Raw genomic sequence first — 21,723 nt, forward strand, 5'->3', positions numbered from 1 at the left:
TAGTAGAATGAATTCATAACTAAATAATATTATAATTAATAGACAAATAGTCATAACTTAATAACAAATTGTTTGAGCCCTAATTATATATGTCTAATCCATCCCTTTGCTAGCTCGGTATATCATTGATGGTTCGCATTTGAATTGATGATATGAACATATAAAAACGACAAATAAGAGAAATAGATCGCATAGATTATTATCCGCAATGAATGTGTTCTGTCTCCATGAACAAGATACTACTTAAAAATTAAATTAATTTCTTCGAATTATTATTTAATTAAATGATAATTAAATAATTGAAGTTCGAAATGGAAATTAAATTAATTAGTCATCACAGATTCATAAAAAATAAGTTAATTAAATTTATTTACTTATAAATTCTAATACGATAAAGTCGTCATGACTTTAACGATATTAGAATTCGGTTGAAAAGATCATTTAATTAAGTTAATTAGTTGAATAAATAATATTTTGCATATAGAAAAAAATTTTTATTGGGTTGGATAAATTAGTTTAAAAACCATGTGACACATATAATTTTACCCGATATACGGAATAGGCCCAATAAGCTCGATATAAGGCAAGGGGTGGCAACCCTAGAGTTCCCAAAGGGTGTTGTCGCCACCCATTTCATGTACTCTTAGTAGGAGTATATTTTTCCTATTAAAATATTATTATTCGAATAAACCTTGTTTGATTGACACTCTTATTATTTTTCTATAAACAGAGATTATGAATTACATCAAATTACACCATTCACCTAAAAAGTTACTTTGCCAAAATACAATAAATTTATTCTACACTAAATAATTCCCTTTTTCTTGAGTAATTAGTTTGAGAATAGAGTCACACTCTAACAAACAGCGGTCGAGATTAGAGAAGAAAATCGAAAGGTTGAAAGACAGGAATGACCTAATTTGCATATCCAAAAGAACACATGTATAATTAATATAAAAAAATTTTTATTGCAATAAATAATATAATGACTTGGTTTTTTTTAGAAATTTTTTTTATTTCCATTGTGCTTCAAACACGTTTTCTAAACTGAATTTTTTTAACATGTCAATGGGCTCAAGAGAAGGTAACTGGCTTAGTGGTACAACAAGGAGGAGATTCAGGGTTTACATTCGCCAATGGGATGGTAAGATACAAGGGAAGAGTTTACATTGGTAGACCTTAAGGGAACATGTTCTTAAACTACTTCATGACTCTCCATAAGGGGGCACTTTACTGTGCAGGCTACCTACTGCAAGATTAAGCCTTATTTCTGCTGGTCAGGCCTTAAAAGACAAGTGGAGGAGGATGTGGGGCAATGTGATACTTGCTAAAGAACCAAGGTGGAGCTTGTAGCACAACCTGGACTACTCCAACCTATCCCTATTCCTAGCCAAGCTTGGGAGGTAATAACTATGGACGTTATAGAAGGACTCCTTCAGTCAAGAAAATACAATTGCATCTTAGTTATCATTGACAAATATGCCAAGTATGCACACTTTTTAGCCATATTTCACCCTATACTACCCTTGAGATTGCTAAACTAGACTTGGATCAAGTTTATGAATCACATGGCTATCCAAACTTAGCCATTTCAGACAGGGACAAGACATTGATCAAGTTATTAGGCACAATTTTATTGTTTAGCACAACTTATCAGCCTAAAACTGATGTCAGTCTAAAAGATTGAACTAGTGTTTGGAACCATACCTCAGGAGTATGTAGCTATACAAACTAAAGACTTGGGGTACATGGTTGTCCCAACTCGAATGGTGGTGTGACACCAATCATCACACTGCTTTGAGAAGGACACCATTCGAGGCTCTCTATGCTATTAAGCCTCCAGATATGAAATGGGACACTAATTCACCAGTGGCTAGCATACAAGAGATGATGATAGAAAGGGAACCGCTCAACAAAGTATTGAAGAACAACTGATGAAGGCTTAAAACAGGATGAAGGTATATGCAAATAGAAAAAGGAAAATCGTGAAGAAGCAACAAAGCGAAGCAAGCATGTTTAGTGAAGAAGCTGAGCGAAGATAAGGGCTTCTGATTTTTAGATGGTAAAATTTTCAACTGTTTGGTGAAGGAAAATCCAGACATTAGCAAAAGAGAGACCTTACTTTTCTTCCCGAGTCTAACCGGTAATTGGGATCTCCCCATTACTTGTTCAAAGCCTTTTTATTGAAGGGTTCAAATTTCATCATTTCAGATCCAACCCATCTCATATCTTTATCCTCATTTTAAAAGGCTTTGCATAAGTGTACAGGGTGTGATGACATTAGTTGGGGAAAAAAATCCCAGTACCTGCTCTTCATTTACAAAAATTCTTGGAGATGTACTGATTCTCAATTGAATTGAACCAACCAACCCGGCCGACCAATCTGGTTGTTCATCACTGCTGTTGGCATGAGTTCTTTAATAATTCTCTTTCTTAATCCATTCAGACTTGTAAATGGCCATATATATGTAAGAAAATACAAATATATGCAACTGAGACAAAAACAATTAGAAGAAATTCACCAGCAATACAACTTTAAACAAAACAATGGGAGCGGCTGGCTTGAGATGTTGTATTCATCTACTCCTAGGGATCAAGCTTCTAATCCCACACCCACATAATTTCTCCCAACAAATGAAATTGAAAATTCACAACCAACAGATTTTTGAATTATCTCAACACCAACTAAAACCTACAGAAAAACTCTAAACATCCCAATCGCATTAGAAGAATTTAATTCAAATGATTAGTACCTTTTAATGTCAATAAGGTCAGTCTATGAACAATCCAACACAGAAGAACTTGTAATCATACTGTTCCACTTCTTTCAGCGGCACAAATTGAGGGGCTTTCAGATTTCACAAAGGGCGAGCCCCTGCTACTGGTATCAAGCCCTTGCAATAGGCCAAGAGGATCTTGTTGCATCATGTCGGCCAAGACATGCGAGTTGGTATTCAAGGAAGATGTCAATAAGTTAGAATGGAAAGGATGAAATGGTGGCAGTTGTGTATTCTGAGGAGGAAAGAAGGAAGATTGGGCGTATGATATATGGTGCATTCCTAAATTGAAGGTATCAGTCGGCGTCGTTATTTCTCCAGTAGCAGTCTTGAGCCTCTCTACTTCTTTCTTTAATGCTTCATTTAGAGCTGTAGTAAAAAATGGACAACGAGAAAAAATATAAACAAAATACCAAGGACATGATACAATCATGGCTACATATCTACTTGTAAATTTACAATCATTAATGCTATCCAACCTCGAGCTCTAAAATTATTGCCTATAACACTAATCAAAACGGGCATCCCTAGTTTTGAGTTTTGACAAATACGATGCCAATCTTTTTGTTTCTTATCATTAAATGTTCAACTTCTGTAGCAAATGAAAGCGTGCCATCTTGGACAGAACGTACCATCAGATAGCTGAGCCTGTTGTTCCATTGCTTGTAGCCGGAGCTTAAGCTCAGCGTTCTCAGTAGTCAAGCCTGTCGTATCTCTCTAGAGCATATATGCACGAATTAAGACTGTTAATCTTCAGGTATTAGTCAACAAAAAAAGATAAAACAAAACAACATAAGATGGCTGGCTTGCCACGGAAAACTGGTCCCTCTACTATCTCACTTTTGAGGATTTAGAATTAGTCCTCATAGTGATCCCTATACTTTATTAAATGTGGGATCCAATTGTTGATGATATGGACTTTCAATCTTTATATCAAGTGACATGGAAATTTTATGGCCACATGGCATACATGGAATTCTTTCAGCCAGCTGGCAGTCTATACAAAACAGTTATTTTAGTTTTTATTGATTATTACAATTAAATAATAAAACTCGATAAAAGAACATAAGAACACTAGAACATGTGGCCAGCCCGTCTGGCCAAAATATTACATGCGTCGCGCCATGTCACTTGATTTAACAAAAGAAATTCACATCGTGAACATTTACACTGAATTCCATATTATAAAAGTTCAAGGACCAAATTCAATGAAATTACACTACAAGGACTCAATCCTTAAAAGTGAGATAGTACAAGGATATATCCACAAATAATGGCATTTTCGGAAACACAGGTGACTTTAACAGAGAATTAGAAGCATGTGAAAGCAGGTCCACATAAACAAGGGAGTGATAATTAAAGCCCCAATTGCAAAAAGTTTTTGATTTATTTGAAAGTAGAAACCTCAGATAATGATTGCTTAATAAGTAGATATGATATTCTTATGAGGAATGCAAATATCATCAGAAATAAGCTCCAAAATTATGCAATGAGACATGTAAGCGTTTGACAAAAACCTGGAATAGGGTTAGGTGTGCACAAAGAGTCGTTGCTTCCGTTTGAAGTGTTTGGACTTTCCTCTCCAATTCAGACATATATAGGGCTTTCTTCTCTTTTGAGCGTGTAGCCGACCGCCGATTTGCAATGATCCTATAAAAAGAAAAGATGTACTTACTTAGTGAAAACTTGAATGTAAACCCGATCTCACCACAAAATGAGATATGCCAAATCTATGAGAGATTTCCATTTACTAAGGGTGAGGTGCATCGAGTGGATAGATGAGAATTACTCTTAGGTCGACCACCTCACCAGCAAGATAAAAGTTTTCATTGACATATATATGTGTGGAAATATGAACAACAAAGAAGGTTATAACATTCCGAATAGAAAACCATGAGTGCAATACCATACCAATCCCCATTACCACAAGTTCCAAAGTTGGGAAAGAGCAAGCTCATTGCACTAAATCGAACTTAAATGAAACTAAGAGCATTTAAATGTACAAAATAGAGAAACAATACAATTATAATTTCAACGAAATCCATAACCACCCATAAGCCATTTTATTGATGGTTTGAGTGATATTGAACAGGCCAGTTATGCTAATCTTAACGTACTCAACGATTTTTAGGTAGAAGTTATGCAAAGCAAAGTCTGATATGATTCACCAACAAAATTAACCCGTTTGGCATTCATGACTGCTTGAATATTTCAGGAAGCATTTATGACATTACTAATTGATAATCAAAGTAAAAAAAAAAAAAGTCATGAAAATTCAGGAAAGAAAAAGAAGAAATAATCATAGTGCATAGGCAAAAAGAACATAACCATTAAAAAGCACACATAAATTGAAGATACCTACTAATTCACATGAATTTCATTCGAAAATATGCATAAATATAGGAAAGTTCCCCGAAGTTGAACTTTCAAAAATAACAAAATTTCTTTCATCATGGGGTGAGAAAAGCGAAGTGAAACACTACATTGTCCAAAAACTTTTCAACACTACAATAATAATGGCCATGAAAACAAGAAAATGAGCTAAGAAACATGAGCAACCCATAAGGCAGAACCTAAAATTAGGAAAATTTCATATATTTGACATGAATTAATTAAATAAAAATGCATGCTTTTTTCAGAAATTCTACTAATCCTCAATTTCTTTAAACTCAAAAAAAAAAATCAACTTCCATTAGTTTGTAGTTCCTTACTGTACATCCTAAACTGCCCCATACCCCATATCCATACACAGCCAAAAAGGAAGAAGAAAAATAAAAAGAAGTCAACTTCACCATTATGATAAACACACACCTAAACAAAACGATCATAATTCCCCACCCCAACGAAGGTGTGTTTGGATGGGCGATTGGGTGCGGTGCGGTGCGTTTAGCTTACTTTTTTGTCTCACGTTACAGTATCACTACAATATTTAATCTCACCGCTATCACTGTTTTTATACTAACCGCAAGAAAACGAACCGCCCATCCTAACTCACCGGAAATATATGTCATTGATAAACTAAAAATACAATTTCTTTAAACAAAAAATTATGATCTTCTTCTAATAGTTTCCGCTAAACAACAAAAGGCAAACTTTACACTAAAATGAACAAGTTTCCAACTTCAATCTCATAAGTACCCCTAAATCAAATGCACTAAAAAAGCTTCCAAAATATAGCGAAAAAAAAAGGAAGTAATTCCCAAACCTTTTAGCTCTCTTTGGGTCAATTGTCCACAATTCAGCAAGTTTATCAGGAGCCATGGCTTTCTTAGCTTCAATGGACTCCATTATGGAGCATCCATCAACCGAATTGCTATACCTATGCCTTCCTTTCCCTCCTCCATTATACTTCTCCCCTATCCCCGACCCACCGCTCACTTCCTCTCCTTTCGGGTTCTGACTCCAAGACCCAGCAGCCGCCTCGACTCCCTTCGCTGATTCCCCTGGCATCTCAATGTCCATGTAACTACAAAGCATGTCGTCTTCGGATCCTACCCCTTCGAAGGGATCGGACACGAGATCCAAGTCGTCTGGAATCCGAAACTGGACTTCGGATTGGGCTCGCCTGTGATAAGAACCGCGATATTGGGCTGGGTTGGAAAAAGACGGCATATTTTGGGTGAAGGAGGGAAATGCAGGATCCGGGTTCGGATTTAGATTTCGCGGATCCTGCATTTTGGTGTTTCTTCTCAGATTTCAGATCTCAGTTCGAGAGCAGAGTGTTGAAATATTTTCCTTTGAAGCTTTCTTCTTCGTTTCTTTCCTCTGAAAGAAAAGAGTTTTAAACGACTTCAATAAAATAGAAGATATACATGTGGGCATGGGAGAAAATGCCTTGGGCCAGCAATGGCAATCCCCATGTGCCCCCCAGACAGACACTTCTCTTCTTTCACAACCAGAAATACCAACTAGATTCTCAGCAATGGGTACATTTTCCCGCTTTTGGACGACTCATCCATCGGGGCTTTGTTTCTTTATTGTTTTTAGGCGTAATAATTAAACTCCTGCTTTCTACTCAATTACATACTTACGACTTTCAAAATATATTAAAAAATTAATCCTCAATTTTTTTTATAAAAATATTTAAATTAGATACTTAAATTGTCAAAATGTATAAAATAGGTCTTCAATTTTTTAAAAAAAAGTAATTAAGTCATTGCTTCTTCTTTTGTGCACTCAATCTTCAAAGTTAATCGCCCTATTTTTTTTAATTAAAGTCATCACGTATCACAATCAGACAATATATATAAGCAATATTTAATGTTTATTAAAAATTAGAAAAAGATTATAAAAATTGTAAAAGATTATAAAATTTTATAAAATATATAGAAATATATTTTTTATAAAGTTGTAAGAAAATGATAAAAAAAATATAAAGAACTATAAAATTCATAAAAATTATAAAATTTATCGTACCAAAAAAATATTTTATACTTTTTCTATAACTTTTATTGATTTTTATTTTTTATTATTTTCACCACAATGTAACATGTAATGGCTTTAACGAGAAAAAAATTGGGAATCGTTAACTTTAACGACCAACGGTTGAAGTTAATGGTTAAAGGATGTTTTTTTATGCATTTTATAATTTTTTATGATTTTTTTAAAATTTTATATTTTTTATTAAAGTTTAATAATTTTTATTGATTTTGTTTTTTATAATTTTTTTGTCGCATGTGACGCAATAGTTGTGACACGGGGTGAATTTAATTGAAAAAGATTAGAGGCAGTTTTAACGGTCAACTGTCAAAGTTTATGGTCAAATGGCCTTTTTAATGCATTTTGGCAATTGAATGCAAAAAAAAAAAAAGCAAGGGCTTAATTGTTTTTTTTGAAAAAATTTGAGGGTCTTTTTATGCATTTTGACAATTTAAGTACTCAATTGAGTGCAAAAAAAAAAGCAGGGGCTTAATTTTTTTTTTTAAGTTTGAGGGCCCTTTTGATGCATTTTGAAAGTTTAAGTGCCCAATTAAGTGCAAAACAAAGAGCAGAGTCTTAATTTTTTTTTAATTTGAAGGTTTTTCACACCCTTAAGCCTTGTTGTTATTTATTTATTAAAATTAATATTTTTAAAATTGATTTGGTGGTCAAATTGATCAAGTTATCAGTTCGACCGATTTGATTAAAAATTATTAAAATTTAAAAAAGAAAATTAAAAATCATAGTTCAATATTGGCTTTTTAGAATCTGTTCTTGATCTAACTAATTCAAAGTCACTTTTCGAACTGATTCTCAATCCAACCAGTCAATTCAGTCCAATTCGATTCAAACAACATTGATTAAATAGATATTTGTAAAAGTTGGCTTTTAAAATATATTTTTGTGTAAACTACACCATTAACAGTGACCGTTCGATCGAATTGAGTGAAAAAATTTCAAGTTAATCGAGTTGAGGAGTCATATTTTATCATCCTAACTTGATTTGAAATTTTTTTGAATCTAGTGAAATAAAATTCGAGTCGAGTTGAATCAAATCAAGTGAAATTGTTCGAGTTAAATTCAAAAATTAAATATGTCAAATTAAAATCTTGTTACAGTATAATCAATTCTATGTTAAACACACTATACCAAGAGATGTGTAGGGCAACTCCTTCAGTCATGGGAATGGTACGTCCCCTAGTAAACGCCCCTTATGAATTCTCACTTGTAATAAGGTAAAATTCATTTAATAATATAGTTATCATAATATTTTTTTCATTATTATATTTTAGAAATAACATATTATTTGAATAGGTGGAACAATGACGCGAGTCATATGGGTATACCGGACAAGCTTGAAGATATTCGAATATTGTTAGATCAACGATCAAAAGCTGAAATTAGTTCTTGAAATTTTCAATTATATTATATTTACGTAAGGATTTGAAATTTAATATTAGGTACGTAATAAAATTTATAATTTTGTATATATTGTAGTTTGAATGGATGCCATACTCTGATCCGAGAATTCAAGAATGCATCTCGACCGAATTTTTGGCGAATCGCAATATCTGGCACGTCAAAGTGTCATTGATAGTTTTTGCAACAATTTAGATGCACAAATCTGATCGAGTGATGCGTCAATTCAAGTTTATGCAAAGTATTTTGCTGTCACCCTAGGAGCTCGATGAACTTTACAAGATCGACTTACGGGAGAGAACCGATGAAAATTGGTCTAAATTCCATGTCAAATACATCTACATTTGGTAACATAAGTACAAATTTATATTTATGCACGAACCAATTGTCCAACCGTATTTGGCGACCTCTCCATATTACATGACATGGTTTAGACTTCACGGTAAGTCATATCTATTGTTGGAGGAGGAAATGAGTAGATAATGTTGTTGTAGAAGGCTAAGACGACCCTACATGAGGTCACGATCGAGAGTACATGCGTCGATGGAATCATCATCAACCCCAACCCTACATGAGGCACAGATGGGTGCTTTCAATAACCCCATTTCTCTACACATGCACCACATTATGTATCATCATACCATGCATTAACACCTTTTCCAAGTATATTTTTTGCACCACCTTCATCCCCAAGACCACTACCAACAACAACATCAGTGTATCCTCCATCACCTACAATTCCAACATTCTATCCACAATCAGGTTATTCAACACCATTCAGTTCTCTATCAATAGTGTCGCAAACACCCTGAGCATCATTGTCCTTTAGAGATGGGTAATCTTTGCAACCACTTATTAATACCACTAATGATATACGATGAGAACCTAGGACACAAATACAATCTAGCACAAAGGAATGAGACGAAGATCAAGATCAAGAAAAAAGTGGATGTAAAGATGAAGATGAAAATTATGAGGAGCCAAAACCCTAACTACGATGAAATCCTCCTCGTAATCGACACCCACTGGGTTGTGGCACACATTCGGGCCGACGACGTCGATGAATTTTTTTTAAAAAAATTTCTCATATAAATCATCATTTATTATGAAATTTTCATATTTTTAATATCAACAATCTTCTCTTTATACAAATCTCCTTATAAAAACAATCTGTTCGAATTTTCAGTATGGAACCTCTACACAAAATGTCTTCATTTTATAGGAAATACTACCCTCGGATATCAAACATAACTTCAAAATCTTGGAAAAGATTGGACATGACGAGTCTAAAAAAGGCTTCTAAAAAATTCGGGATTTGACGTCTGAATTTTATTCGACTTTATACCTGACAATTTCTTCCCACAAATTTTTAACCCTAACCATAATAGGGAATCCCATCACAAAATTTTAGAACTCGAAAATCTCAGGATAATTTTCAAACACCCCATCCCGGGAACCCCAGACTATTATGGGCTCTCACATATTTTTTTCCTCTTGTTGCCTATATAAAGGTGGCGTTTGCTACCCCCACTCCATTAGCTCTCTTGCCCACCTTCCTTAGAAAAAAAAATGTTTTTGTTTTTATTGTTTTTATTTTTGGTTGAGTGTTGAAATTTTGGGAGGGAAAGTTTGTTTGTGTTGGAGTTTTAGGGAGACATTGTGATAGTTTTAAGGTATATTTGAGTTCACGGTGATATGTTAATGTTTAGAAACTCACACATTTCATTTTTCGTGTGGGGAGTGCACCATCACCTTAGAAAATGTTGTATTGTAACTCAAGCTCCCAGTTCACAGTGGTTATACTGTCACGAGTTCAAATTTCATGCCACCACAAAAGGATGCTTTATAAACCCCATACTTAAGTTTGATATCATAATCATAGGGAAAAAATAGGCTTACTTATTCTTTTCTTTCCATCAAAGTAATATCCTTAACCTAATTGTCCAAAACTTATGTCGGAGGTGGGGGCAAGAAGACTTTTAGGGAGAGAGTGACTATAACAGTGGAGAAAAGCTAAAACATGATTCGGGGCGACAATAGTTACTGTAATTAAATAGAGTAACCAGTAAATCTCATTATCAAATAGAGTAATCAAGTCATTTAAATGACTCATTGCCATGTTTACTTATCATTTATCATGTAATACCGATAAGAGGATATCATTTACCCTTTAGTTGGGCTATGAATTCCACTATTATGGAATAAAGCTACATATTGCAGAAGTCGTATACCCAATATACTAGCTTTCAGTTCTTTATCTATTTGAACCAAGGCTTTCACTTACATCAAGGTATACGAGTCACACATGCATAGTTCATCATCCAATTAGGATTAAGGTATGTCACACTATGAACGTTACAAGTGAACAAATCTATAAACAGATTTAGGATCTATTCCACTTGAGTCTAGTTTGAGGTACTGCCAGTCCAATTAGTCATATCCATGTCTCTCTCTTCTAAAAGTCATCTGCTCTAATACTCAAGACAAAGCATCTCCCTAATTGTACTTTATAGATGACATATTAGTCTTTCAATTGGTTTGCTTGTTTCCAATTATATAAAGGGCACGTTAATATCTACTAATACAAGTTGTCTTTTTGTGTTACGATCCAACCACGTAATACCGTTTAGTTAACGATAGATAACAAATGAGTCAATAAATGCTTCCATTTTGCTTTGTGTGCAAAACCCATTAAAAACAATATACAAATAATATTAATGTAATCAATTAATATTTTATTAAACTAATTTGTTCGAAAAATACAAGTATACATTGACGAAAATATTACACTAAGAGCAATAGATCCCAACATTAATGTGAATAATGAAATTTTATTATATCAATCTGTTCAAAAAATTATAAATACAAATGACAAATAAACTAAATTTAGGGCATTAGATCTTAACAATGTTTCCCTGAGATAGATGTCTCAGCTAAATAGTTGCAATAGTCTAATCCAAAGAAGAAAAGAAAGAGCTATTATGTAATAGTTGTAATAGTCTAATCCAAAGAATAAAAGAAAGAGCTATTATGTAAGTGAACCAAATTCATCTAATTCACTTATCAATGTTGCCACATTGTTGGGGGATAATATTAAACAAGTTGACCTTGAATTCAGTGAGAGCATTGACTCTGAGATGCTCATTCAAGAAAAGGTACAAACAATATATATAGCTTTAGGTGAAATAGAAGGCTTAACAGAAGATGAATAAGATGTTGCGTAGAACAAAATTCCTGATCATTCAATGTACATGCTTGTTTTCTTAAGTCTACCACCTCCGATGCAATTAGCATAGGTGAGAATTTATTTCTACCCATTAAAGATTATGCTTGTGGTAGTGTTAATATAACTTTATATATATATATAATCTTAGGAATACTATTACAATACTTATTTCATTCCACCCAACCAAACTATTGAAATATTCGTGCTATATAATTATAGCTCTATTCTATTCTCACATAATAACATTCCATGATGACAAAGTGAACATACCGTAAGAGTCTTAATTCGAAGAATCCGATTTAAAGTAGACTTGTTGAAAGTTTGGGTTGAAGTAAAACTCTTCCATCAGAGTTTCAGTTAGAATAAAACTTTTCCACTAAAGTCTTAGTGGATTAGAACTCTTTATTCCCCAAATTTTAGTACTTAAATAAAACACAATCCGCATGAGCTTGGTTAATCGTTGGTTCTTATATTTAGTTCAAGCAGAAGCGTAGCTTCAGCACATCTCTTAACACACTTATAATGTGTTGCTTGTAAAACAACTTTGTTTGCGTACAAGAAGAGATCCTTTCTTTTTGGGTGAGTTATAGGAGTTATAATCGTAGTTGTGCAATGCGGTTGCTTTTATAGGCAATGAAGCACATCTGAAAACATGAAAGCAAATTGTCTGGCATTTTCATTTTTGGGCTTCACTCAATCATGGGAGTGAAGGAAATGGATCTGTAAATAAGCGAAAACTCCAATCATATCATAATTTATTGGTAGAGAAAGCACAACAAACAGGATGGTTCTTAGTAGGAAAGACTTGGTAACAAAACGGCATGGGTTCATTTGCAAAGCTCAGCGGAGAGGGTATTAGCTAAGGAGGAAATGGTAGTTGCAGACACTCCCCTTGTTCCTCCTAAGTACCATTTCTTGATCATCTCGACCACATTCGCATTCTCTACTTTGATTTTTGCTTCCTCCTTTCCCTCCGTCGTGAATGCAATCTGTTTGAGCACATCCACACATACACAAAAACTATCATATTAAAACATGCATGAATGAATGAAGGAATGGTTTTTCTGATGGACTCAAAATATACCTCAGCAGTGGCTGAATTTGCTGGAAAATGGTAAGTGATGACTGAATCCTTCTTGAAATATTTAGACTGGAAGAATTCAACAACTTTTTCCAAGGCTTCTTCCTCTTCCTCTTCGTATTTGTCGTCAGCTGCCAATCGGTCCCTCACAGCACTCTCTAGCTGCACTCCATATTGGGAACCTTTGATCTCCTTAATCACCACAACTCTCAGAAACTTCTCCACTGGAGCTGCAGGTTGTGATCATAGTTGTTTATAATTCACATTGTAACTATGATAGTTCTTACAACTTTGAAGAATGAATGATGGGAATTGGTTGTTTGTACCATTAATAAGAGCCTCGAAGAAGTTATCATCTTCAGCTAGCACGTTCCCAGGCTTACCCTTCCATTGTTGTAAATGCCCTACAACTTCAGGTTCAAGGTAAACCCCAATTGCTGTGAACTTGATTTGCAAAAAGTGAATCTCAATGTCGGTAATTCCTGTCCCAGCCCCACAAAGTGAAATTAGATTTTTGGGTCTAAACGTAGTGATTGAAGGAAAATAGACTAGAACTAGTTTTCACGTTAAGGATCATGTAAAACATATATAGTTGAAGTTTAACACAGTGAGTTTCGATCTAAAGACCTAGAGTTTAACTCAATTAGTTTGTGTAATTATACGAAACATAGTATGAAAAAGAAAAGGCTTACCATGACCCAAAAGAGATAGTGGCTTGGTAGTTGTGATTTGTGGAGGAAAAGGGACTTCATCAACCATTATCATTTCAGTAGTCACTTGGAACACCCAAAAAATATATTTCAATTAAGAAAAAATAGATGGTAAACTAAAAACCAAAGCACCATTAAAATTGAAAGATAAAACCACTTACTGGCTATGCTGGAAGGAGGTTTAAGGCAGGCAAGGAAGCAATGAAAGGGCAAAGATGGTTGAGTTTGTAAGTGAATTGAGAAATTAAAGAGTGGTGCTCCCTTTTATATCAAAGCATAAATGGCATAGACATAGGACATCAGCATTTCAACATAGCACAAAGACTAAGACTTGGGGCCTCCTGGATGGGCAGATGGTGGTTGGTCGGTAAGTTAAGGGCTTGTTGTCATTTGTGATTCATCTAATTTTCCCCCATTTGACTTGCAGGAAGATAGGATTTATGAATCCTGGGTGATTGCTTTGATTTGGTTTAAGCATAAACAGGTTTAGCAGACTTGTCTGTTTTGCTGCCTTTGTAATATTATTGGGTGGATTTGAGGCTTTGATATTGAGGGCATTAGGGAACCCACGTGATTGAAGTGCTAACCACCTTTCATTTTACCTACCCCCTTATCTTACATTTACATTTTAGATCATCAAAGTAGGTCCAGCACAGGCAGCTTGTAAGAATCAATCACCCATCAAGAAAAAGCCTTTACCTTAGGCTTCTGTCTCATACCCCAATCACTAATATTCCTCTAATATTATTAATGTGAGCGTCTCTCTGAGGAACTGTGTAGCACATGTTTTCTTTTAAGATTCAGGCCATCTTCAACTAATCGTTTGCTTTTAGATTAATCTACTCTTTTCGGAATTGGATTGGTCGAAGGATATTTGAAATAGGCGGTCAGATCAGTTGACTTGTGAATTGATTAAATAAATTAAATTAGCAATCAAACCGATTGAATTGCTTTTTCTTTATTTTATTAGTATTTCTAATAATTTATTCAATCGAATTGGACGGACAAATCGAACTAATTGAGTCAAAAATCGATGGTCTAATTAGTTCAATCGTCGATCTTATTCTAAAAGACTTAGATTAAACTATCAACTACGAAACATTTAAAATATGATTTTTTTTCAATAAATGTATTTGTTAATATTTGAACTTATTTATTTTATCGAAAAAGTTGTTGTCACCTCAAACAAGATTCAACATGTACTTAATTTCTGTACTTTTATAATTTTCTGTACATTTGAAATTTAGTATCTTTATTTTTATTTTTATTTTTAGGAGTTTAGTCATTTTACTTTTTTATATTTCAAAATTCAAGTTCAATAGTCAACACTCTTAATTTTTTTTATTAAATACATTGATATGACATTTTGAAATAAAACAAACTTTAATAGATAAATGTTAACAATATTGACAATTAGATCTAAATTTTAAAATCTAAAAAATAAAATAAAAACTAAATTTCATAAAATATAAACAAAAAAAACTAAATTTTAAATATACAAAAAAATATAAAGACTTGAAACATATTTCAACACTAAGGGTGAGTTTGGATGGGCGGTGCATTTACCTACGATTAGTGTAAAAATAACGGTAACGGTGAGATTAGATACTGTAGCAATACTGTAACGTGAAACAAAAAGTAAAATAAACGCATCCCACCGCCCATCCAAAATCACCTTAAAACAATAATTTGTTAGTGGGGCAAATGTTTTTGTCTCTTATAAAAGCTACCCCACTAGGGTATCTTAATTTGAATTGTGGATTCATGGAAGACCTCATTTATCTTTGAAGGATAATTTCATTTGCCTTTTGTGGAAAAGGAAAACTCCAAAAAATTTGTTAAATCACTATTTAGGATTTGAATTTTATAATAATTTTTATATTGGAGTTTGAGTTTTTAGGGTTTAAGTTAATTTCTAAATTTAGTAAGTGTTTTCATATTGAAACCTGAGTTTTAGCCTTTTTAAGGAAATATTAAGGATTAACGTGGACCAAAAAAAGTTTAGACACTAATGTGAGAATAATTGTCAAGTTCATAAAGTAACTTAAAAAAAATTCAAGCTCCAATATGGGAACAACTGCCGAATTCAGAGACTAACTGAGACAAAAAAAAAGTTCAGATCTCAATGTGCGAACAATTGCCAAGTTTAGGTCCCAAAAAATGATTTAACCCCAAAAAATGAAAAGGAAAAAAAGGTAAATTTTTTCTATTAGTCCTTGTACTTTACGAAAGTTGTGGATTTAGTCTTTATGCTTGAATGGTCATTTTTAGTCTTGTACTTTTTAAAGTTTAAAATTCCAGTACTCACCAAACGATAACTTTAAATTCATTAAGTTAGTTATGTTATTTCCAAAATCTAATGCGGTAAACATACTATCATATGTGTAATGTCATGCCAACATGTTATTTCCACATGTTACTCACTAAAAATCCAATTAATAGATTAATGATTGTCATTTGTGTCAAGATTGAAATTTCAAAATTCAAAAAGTATAGGGGCTTATAATGATTCAATTAGAGAATATGAACTAAATCTACAATTGTATACATAGTACATGACTAGCAATTGAATTTAATCAAATGATTTAACTACTATTGTGTGGGTTAGAACTAAAATTTCAAATTTTGAAAAGTATAGGGACTAAAATTAAATAGATTGAAAAATATAGAGACTAAAAATGATCAAGTTAAAATACAAAGACTAAATTCATAGCTTTCACGAAATATAGGAACTAATAGCACAATTTAACCAAAAAAAGAAAAAATAGTATATTTGTGTGTTATTATTAAATTTTAATTCAATAAATGTATTTAAGGGATTATGTATTTATATGATTTTTAAAATTTTTAAAATTTATTTTACACATGGATGGGTTTGTGTCATTTTGGTGATATATATATATATATATATATTTATAATGAATAGTACTTAAATTACTTTTTCTCTCAAGTTGGTATATCCGTTAATCAAACCGTTAAATATATTTAAAAAGGAAAAATTTAACCCACAAATTCATATCTAAATTATACCATTTCTTTCAAGTTGATACCAAATTTTTTTGTGGCAAGTGATACCCAAGCTATTATTTTATTACCATTTTACACCAAAATGTTATATTCATTGACAGATTAAATTGCTTTAAGGAACAATTTTTTATTCTCTTTTTTTTTTCTTTTACATCATTTCTCTCTCTCTCTCTCTCTCTCTCTCTCTCTCTCTCTATATATATATATATATATATATATATATTTCTATTTTCTTTTCTTTTCTTTTCTTTTTCATTCTTCTTCATTTATAATGTCTTGCAATGTTTGAAATCCGCCTGCCTGAGGTCGAGACATTGGCGATTAATTTTATTTTCGAACTTCTTCGCATGCTTGCTTAACCTGACGAGATCGAAAAAAAAAATTTATTAATCAAAAACAGTATTTCAGAACCATACTAGATTGATCGGTTGGACCAATTGGATCGGGAACCGACTGGGTTACTGGTCTAAAGATAGGGGTTGAACCACTTAACATGAGAATCAATACAAACAAGTTGAACCAATTGAACTTGTTTTCTCTATTTTTAAAATATTTTTATTTTATGATTTTTTATTAATTTATTTGATTGAATCGGACGAATCAATAAAACCAAAAATCAATGGCTTGATCGGTTCAATCATCGATCCAGTTATAAAAACTTTAATCAAAACCTTAAAGCCTGAAATAATCACACTTGTAAAATAAACCCAAAATAAGAGGAAGAAGCATAAAGAAAAAAAGTGAAAAGAATATATGTATATAAAGAGAAAATCATATTTTTTGTCTTTTTTTTCCACATGGCAAATTTTGATTGGTTATTTTTCTTTCTTTTTTAATAGACTAAGGGTTGAACTAATAGATATATCAATTTGGGGAAATGTAGTTTAGATATCACTTGTTACAAAAATTTTTTTGTTTAGATACCAAAATACGGGGAAAAAGAGAGAGAGAGCATAATTTAGGTACTAATTTGTAGGTTAAGCTAGGGGTGAACAAAACTCGATTTGATTCGAAAAATAAAAAAATTCAATTTCGATTTAATCGAATTGAGTTATTCGAATCAACTCGAAACTTATTCGAGTTGAAATTTACAATTTGAATAATTCGAATAATATATTAGTGTAAATACCACTTTGGTCTCTGTCAATTTTTAAAATGAGCAAATTGGTCTCTCTCAACAAAAATTACAAAAAAATAATAATAATAATTTTCAAAAATTCAAAATAAATTTTAAAATTATAAATAGTTATAAAATTTATATATATTTTATAAAAATTATAGAAATTTTAAAAAATTCTAAAGAATATTTTAATTTGACATATTTGTTTTTTTTAAGTTAACTCAAATAAATTCATCCGATTCAATTCGACTCGAATAATTTGCTCGATTCAAAAAAAATTTAAATCAAGTTAGGATGATAAAATAGGACTTGTCAACTCGATTAACTCTAAATTTTTTTCACTCAATTCGATCGAACGCTCATCACAAAATTAAGCCTTATTTTGATTACTTTTCATATATTATACGTAATATAATCATGTTGTATACTATTGATAGTGTTAAAATGATTTAGTCTTAACAAATTAAAATATAATTAAAATTTTAGAAAATTACAAAATAAATTAAAAATATAAAAAATTGAAATAAATTGAAAACAAATGGAAAAATTATAAAAATTCAAAAAATTGACTATGACATTGACTGGTCAATTTTTGCTTTCTGAGTTTCTTTTTTTTTTAATTTTTTGTATTTTTTAATTTTATGAATTTTCTTCTTTTTTATTTTTTTAATCTTAAATATATTTTATTTTATTACTTTTTCAAAATTGATTGGCCAAATATTTTGACCAGAATACATGACACCAAAGAAAATCCTCCAACTAGGTTGAACAAGCATGGCCACGTTGTTTAAGCGAGCTTTACGCGGTCTAAGACCCCCACTCACTTTCGTACGACAAACTAAATACCAACTCACCAAGTGATTATGAGAATAACCTGTCGACTCTCCCCAAAGAAAATTGCGATTGAGCCTACCCCATTCATCACAACCAGAAGCCGGAAGTAAGGCTGTTTGCATAGAGTACAAAGGAATAGAAGACGTCGAAGATAAAACCTTCCCTTTCAAATCGTCAAGACGTTTAACGGAGCACACAAGTCTTTATTAGCTCTCTGTGGATGATGGGAACCCCCAAATACATACCAAATCCTCAGTGAAGGGGATACTACATCGACTACTCAACATAACCGCCACACTACGGTGAATATTTGGTGACACAAACAGCTTTGACTTGTCTAAATTAGCAACCAACCAGGAGGCATCCCCAACCTCCTTAAGACAAGCTCGAACTAAATCAACTTGATCAATAGACACATGCGCAAATAACATGAGATCGTCGACAAACAATAAATGAGTCCATTTGCTTGTTTTCCAAGGATCATCCGAGAAAGCTTTTCCATAACTAAGATGAAAAGATGAGGCAAAAGCGGATCCGCTTACCTTAATCCTCCTTAGGAAGTAAATTCTTTAAGGACCTGACCATTCCAAAGAGGCAAAATTTTGCTCGAAGAAACACAAAACATGATAAGATCAATCAAAGTATGAGGGAAACCAAACGCAAAAGATCCCAGTTAAACTTCGATTTTTAAAAGCATAGCCCCTTGTCTATACTGCATCTTCATCATAGAATATTGCACCACTTCTTGATTAACACAAATATCAATTAAGGTGTTATGCCCAGCTAGAAAGCCACTTTGGTAGTGAAAAAAAACTTAGTATTACGTTCACCATTAACAATCCAATCAATGAGCAAGAACACATTAATACTCTTTGAATAAATCCACCTCTAATTGTTGAAGAAATAATGACACATGATACCATGAAGCCTCCGTAAAAGCTTCCGTTTCTATCCATTCTTTGACTACTTTAGTAACCCCTCAATTGCCAACACCAAAAAAGTAGAATTATCTGACAATCTTGACTCATAGATGCTAGAGAACCCGGCATCAATCAAACTATTTGCCTCGAACAGAAAAGGTCGTTTATCCTTGAGGGGCACACATCCTGCTAGGTGACAAAAAGAATAGGATTATGATCTGAATATAACCTAGGAAGATTAACTACATTCATCTCAGGAAAATTATGCATGGCAGAAGCATTGATCAAAACACAATCCATGCGTTTAAGCATAGAAAATACATCTAATGTAAGCATACAAAATACATCCAAAGCAATTTGGCTAATAGCCTAAACACATACTTCACCAAACATGTTAGTCGTTTATTTCACATGAATATCAAGAAACATGTATGAGTTCATCAAATATCAAATATCCATTTATTTCATATATATACGGATAATGATTCATTTCAAATTCATATATTTTCTCATGTTAGGATTTTGCTCGTTGAATCATTTAAAATGTCGATGGATACACGGGTGGTACACACAAGGTGTACAAAATTATAATCCGTCAATTCACATACATGAATGCTCATGCAAACATGTAAACGAAAAGCTCTTTCGAGCCATATAACGGGAAGCTCATCCGAGCCATAATTGGGAAGTTCAAGCGAGCCAATATCGGGATGGAAGCTCTAGAGAACCAATTAATCTGGAAGCTCCGAAGAGCCATATATCGGGACACTTATAAGAGCTGCGTGTGTCCACAACACATGGAGGATCACAACCAATCAGGATGCTCCGAAGAGCTATTAACGGAAAGCTCGTAAGAACAATTTAACAGGAAGCTTTCATGAGAGCTAATAACGGGACACTCTTTCGAGCTGTGGTGTGTCTGCAACACATGCAAGACCACAACCAATACAGGAACCCTGTATCCATCAAATTTCATTTATTCAAACGGGACTTAATGTTTGTCAGTCATCATAGGATATGTGATTACTTTTATATACAGAGCAATAATACAATAACATACATACAATTCAATTTAACATTTAAACATACAATTTAATTATACGAACTTACCTCGACAAGTATTCGTTTTTGCAAAATCTACTAATCTGACACTTTTTCTTTTCCTCGATCTAATTCCGTATTTGGTCTATCTGAATCTATATGGATGAATTTAACATCAATTTAATACAATTCATACTCAATTCAATCCAATACACATCTTTGGAAAATTTACCATTTTGCCCATATACTTTTAATTAATTACAATTTTGTCCCTAGGCTCGAAAAATGAAATTCATGAAATTTAATCCTTATCTCAAGCCTAGAAAATTTATATATATCAATATCAGCTCATGAATTCCATAAAATTTATAATTTTCTATGAATTCAACATCTTTTCAATTTAATCCCTAAGTCATGATTTCACCAAAATTCTTTAACAAAATACTTTTAAATACCCAAAAACATCTCAAATTCATCATCTAATAACTAAAATCATATAAACTCATCAATGGTAACGTCCAAAACTTTCAATAAAATCAAAAACTAAGGTAAAGGTTACTTGGACCTAATTGTAACAATCTCAAAAACATAAAAATTTCAAGAAACGGGTAAGATTTGACTCACATGAAGCAAAAATTGAAGAACCTGCTTAAACCCTCTCTCCCATGGGTTTTCTTGGCCGAATTTGTTGGTGAAAATGTCTAGAAACCTTTAATTTCCAATTTGTTTCATTTTAATTTGGCAAAATTTACAATTTTGCCATTAATTGGTTTTTATTTTATTAATTTCTCATGTTTTGCCGCCTCATCCACTTACTTTAGGCATATTTATGCCTTAAGTCCTCCCCTATTTATTAGTTAAGTTATTTAATCACTTAATTATCATAATTAGCAAGTTTTGCACCTTTTTCAAGTTAGTCCTTTTTAACAAATTAGAGATGTAATAAATAAAATTTCTTAACAAGATTTTCATACGACATTCCTATCATACCATAGACCATAAAATAATGTTAAAATAAATTTTCTTCCGACCTCGGATTTGTGGTCCCGAAATCACTGTTCTAATTTCACTAAAAATAGGCTGTTACAAAATTATCAAGTTCTTCAAAGGAAATCAAGTTATCTTTCCTCTCCAGTAAATGAGTTGGAA

The 21,723-nt window shown here is 32.7% G+C and overlaps 2 protein-coding genes across 2 annotated transcripts; both read right to left on the bottom strand.

Moving 5' to 3' along the window:
- Window positions 1–2,507: 2,507 nt before the first annotated feature.
- On the bottom strand, window positions 2,508–6,790 carry LOC107931586 (transcription factor RF2b). Its single transcript, XM_016863514.2, has 4 exons — window positions 5,983–6,790; window positions 4,295–4,427; window positions 3,410–3,494; window positions 2,508–3,146 (listed from the first exon to the last, which is right to left on the bottom strand). The coding sequence occupies exons 1-4, from the start codon at window positions 6,450–6,452 to the stop codon at window positions 2,809–2,811; spliced, it is 1,026 nt and encodes a 341-aa protein (XP_016719003.1). The 5' UTR covers window positions 6,453–6,790; the 3' UTR covers window positions 2,508–2,808.
- A 5,704-nt stretch (window positions 6,791–12,494) lies between these two features.
- On the bottom strand, window positions 12,495–14,219 carry LOC107931587 (probable chalcone--flavonone isomerase 3). Its single transcript, XM_016863515.2, has 5 exons — window positions 13,794–14,219; window positions 13,615–13,698; window positions 13,249–13,404; window positions 12,926–13,152; window positions 12,495–12,830 (listed from the first exon to the last, which is right to left on the bottom strand). Coding segments are annotated over exons 1-5 (630 nt in total). The 5' UTR covers window positions 13,795–14,219; the 3' UTR covers window positions 12,495–12,668.
- Between the last annotated feature and the right edge of the window lie 7,504 nt (window positions 14,220–21,723).

The sequence above is a fragment of the Gossypium hirsutum genome, chromosome D04 (assembly GCF_007990345.1).
Source record: "Gossypium hirsutum isolate 1008001.06 chromosome D04, Gossypium_hirsutum_v2.1, whole genome shotgun sequence".
NCBI lineage: Eukaryota > Viridiplantae > Streptophyta > Magnoliopsida > Malvales > Malvaceae > Gossypium > Gossypium hirsutum.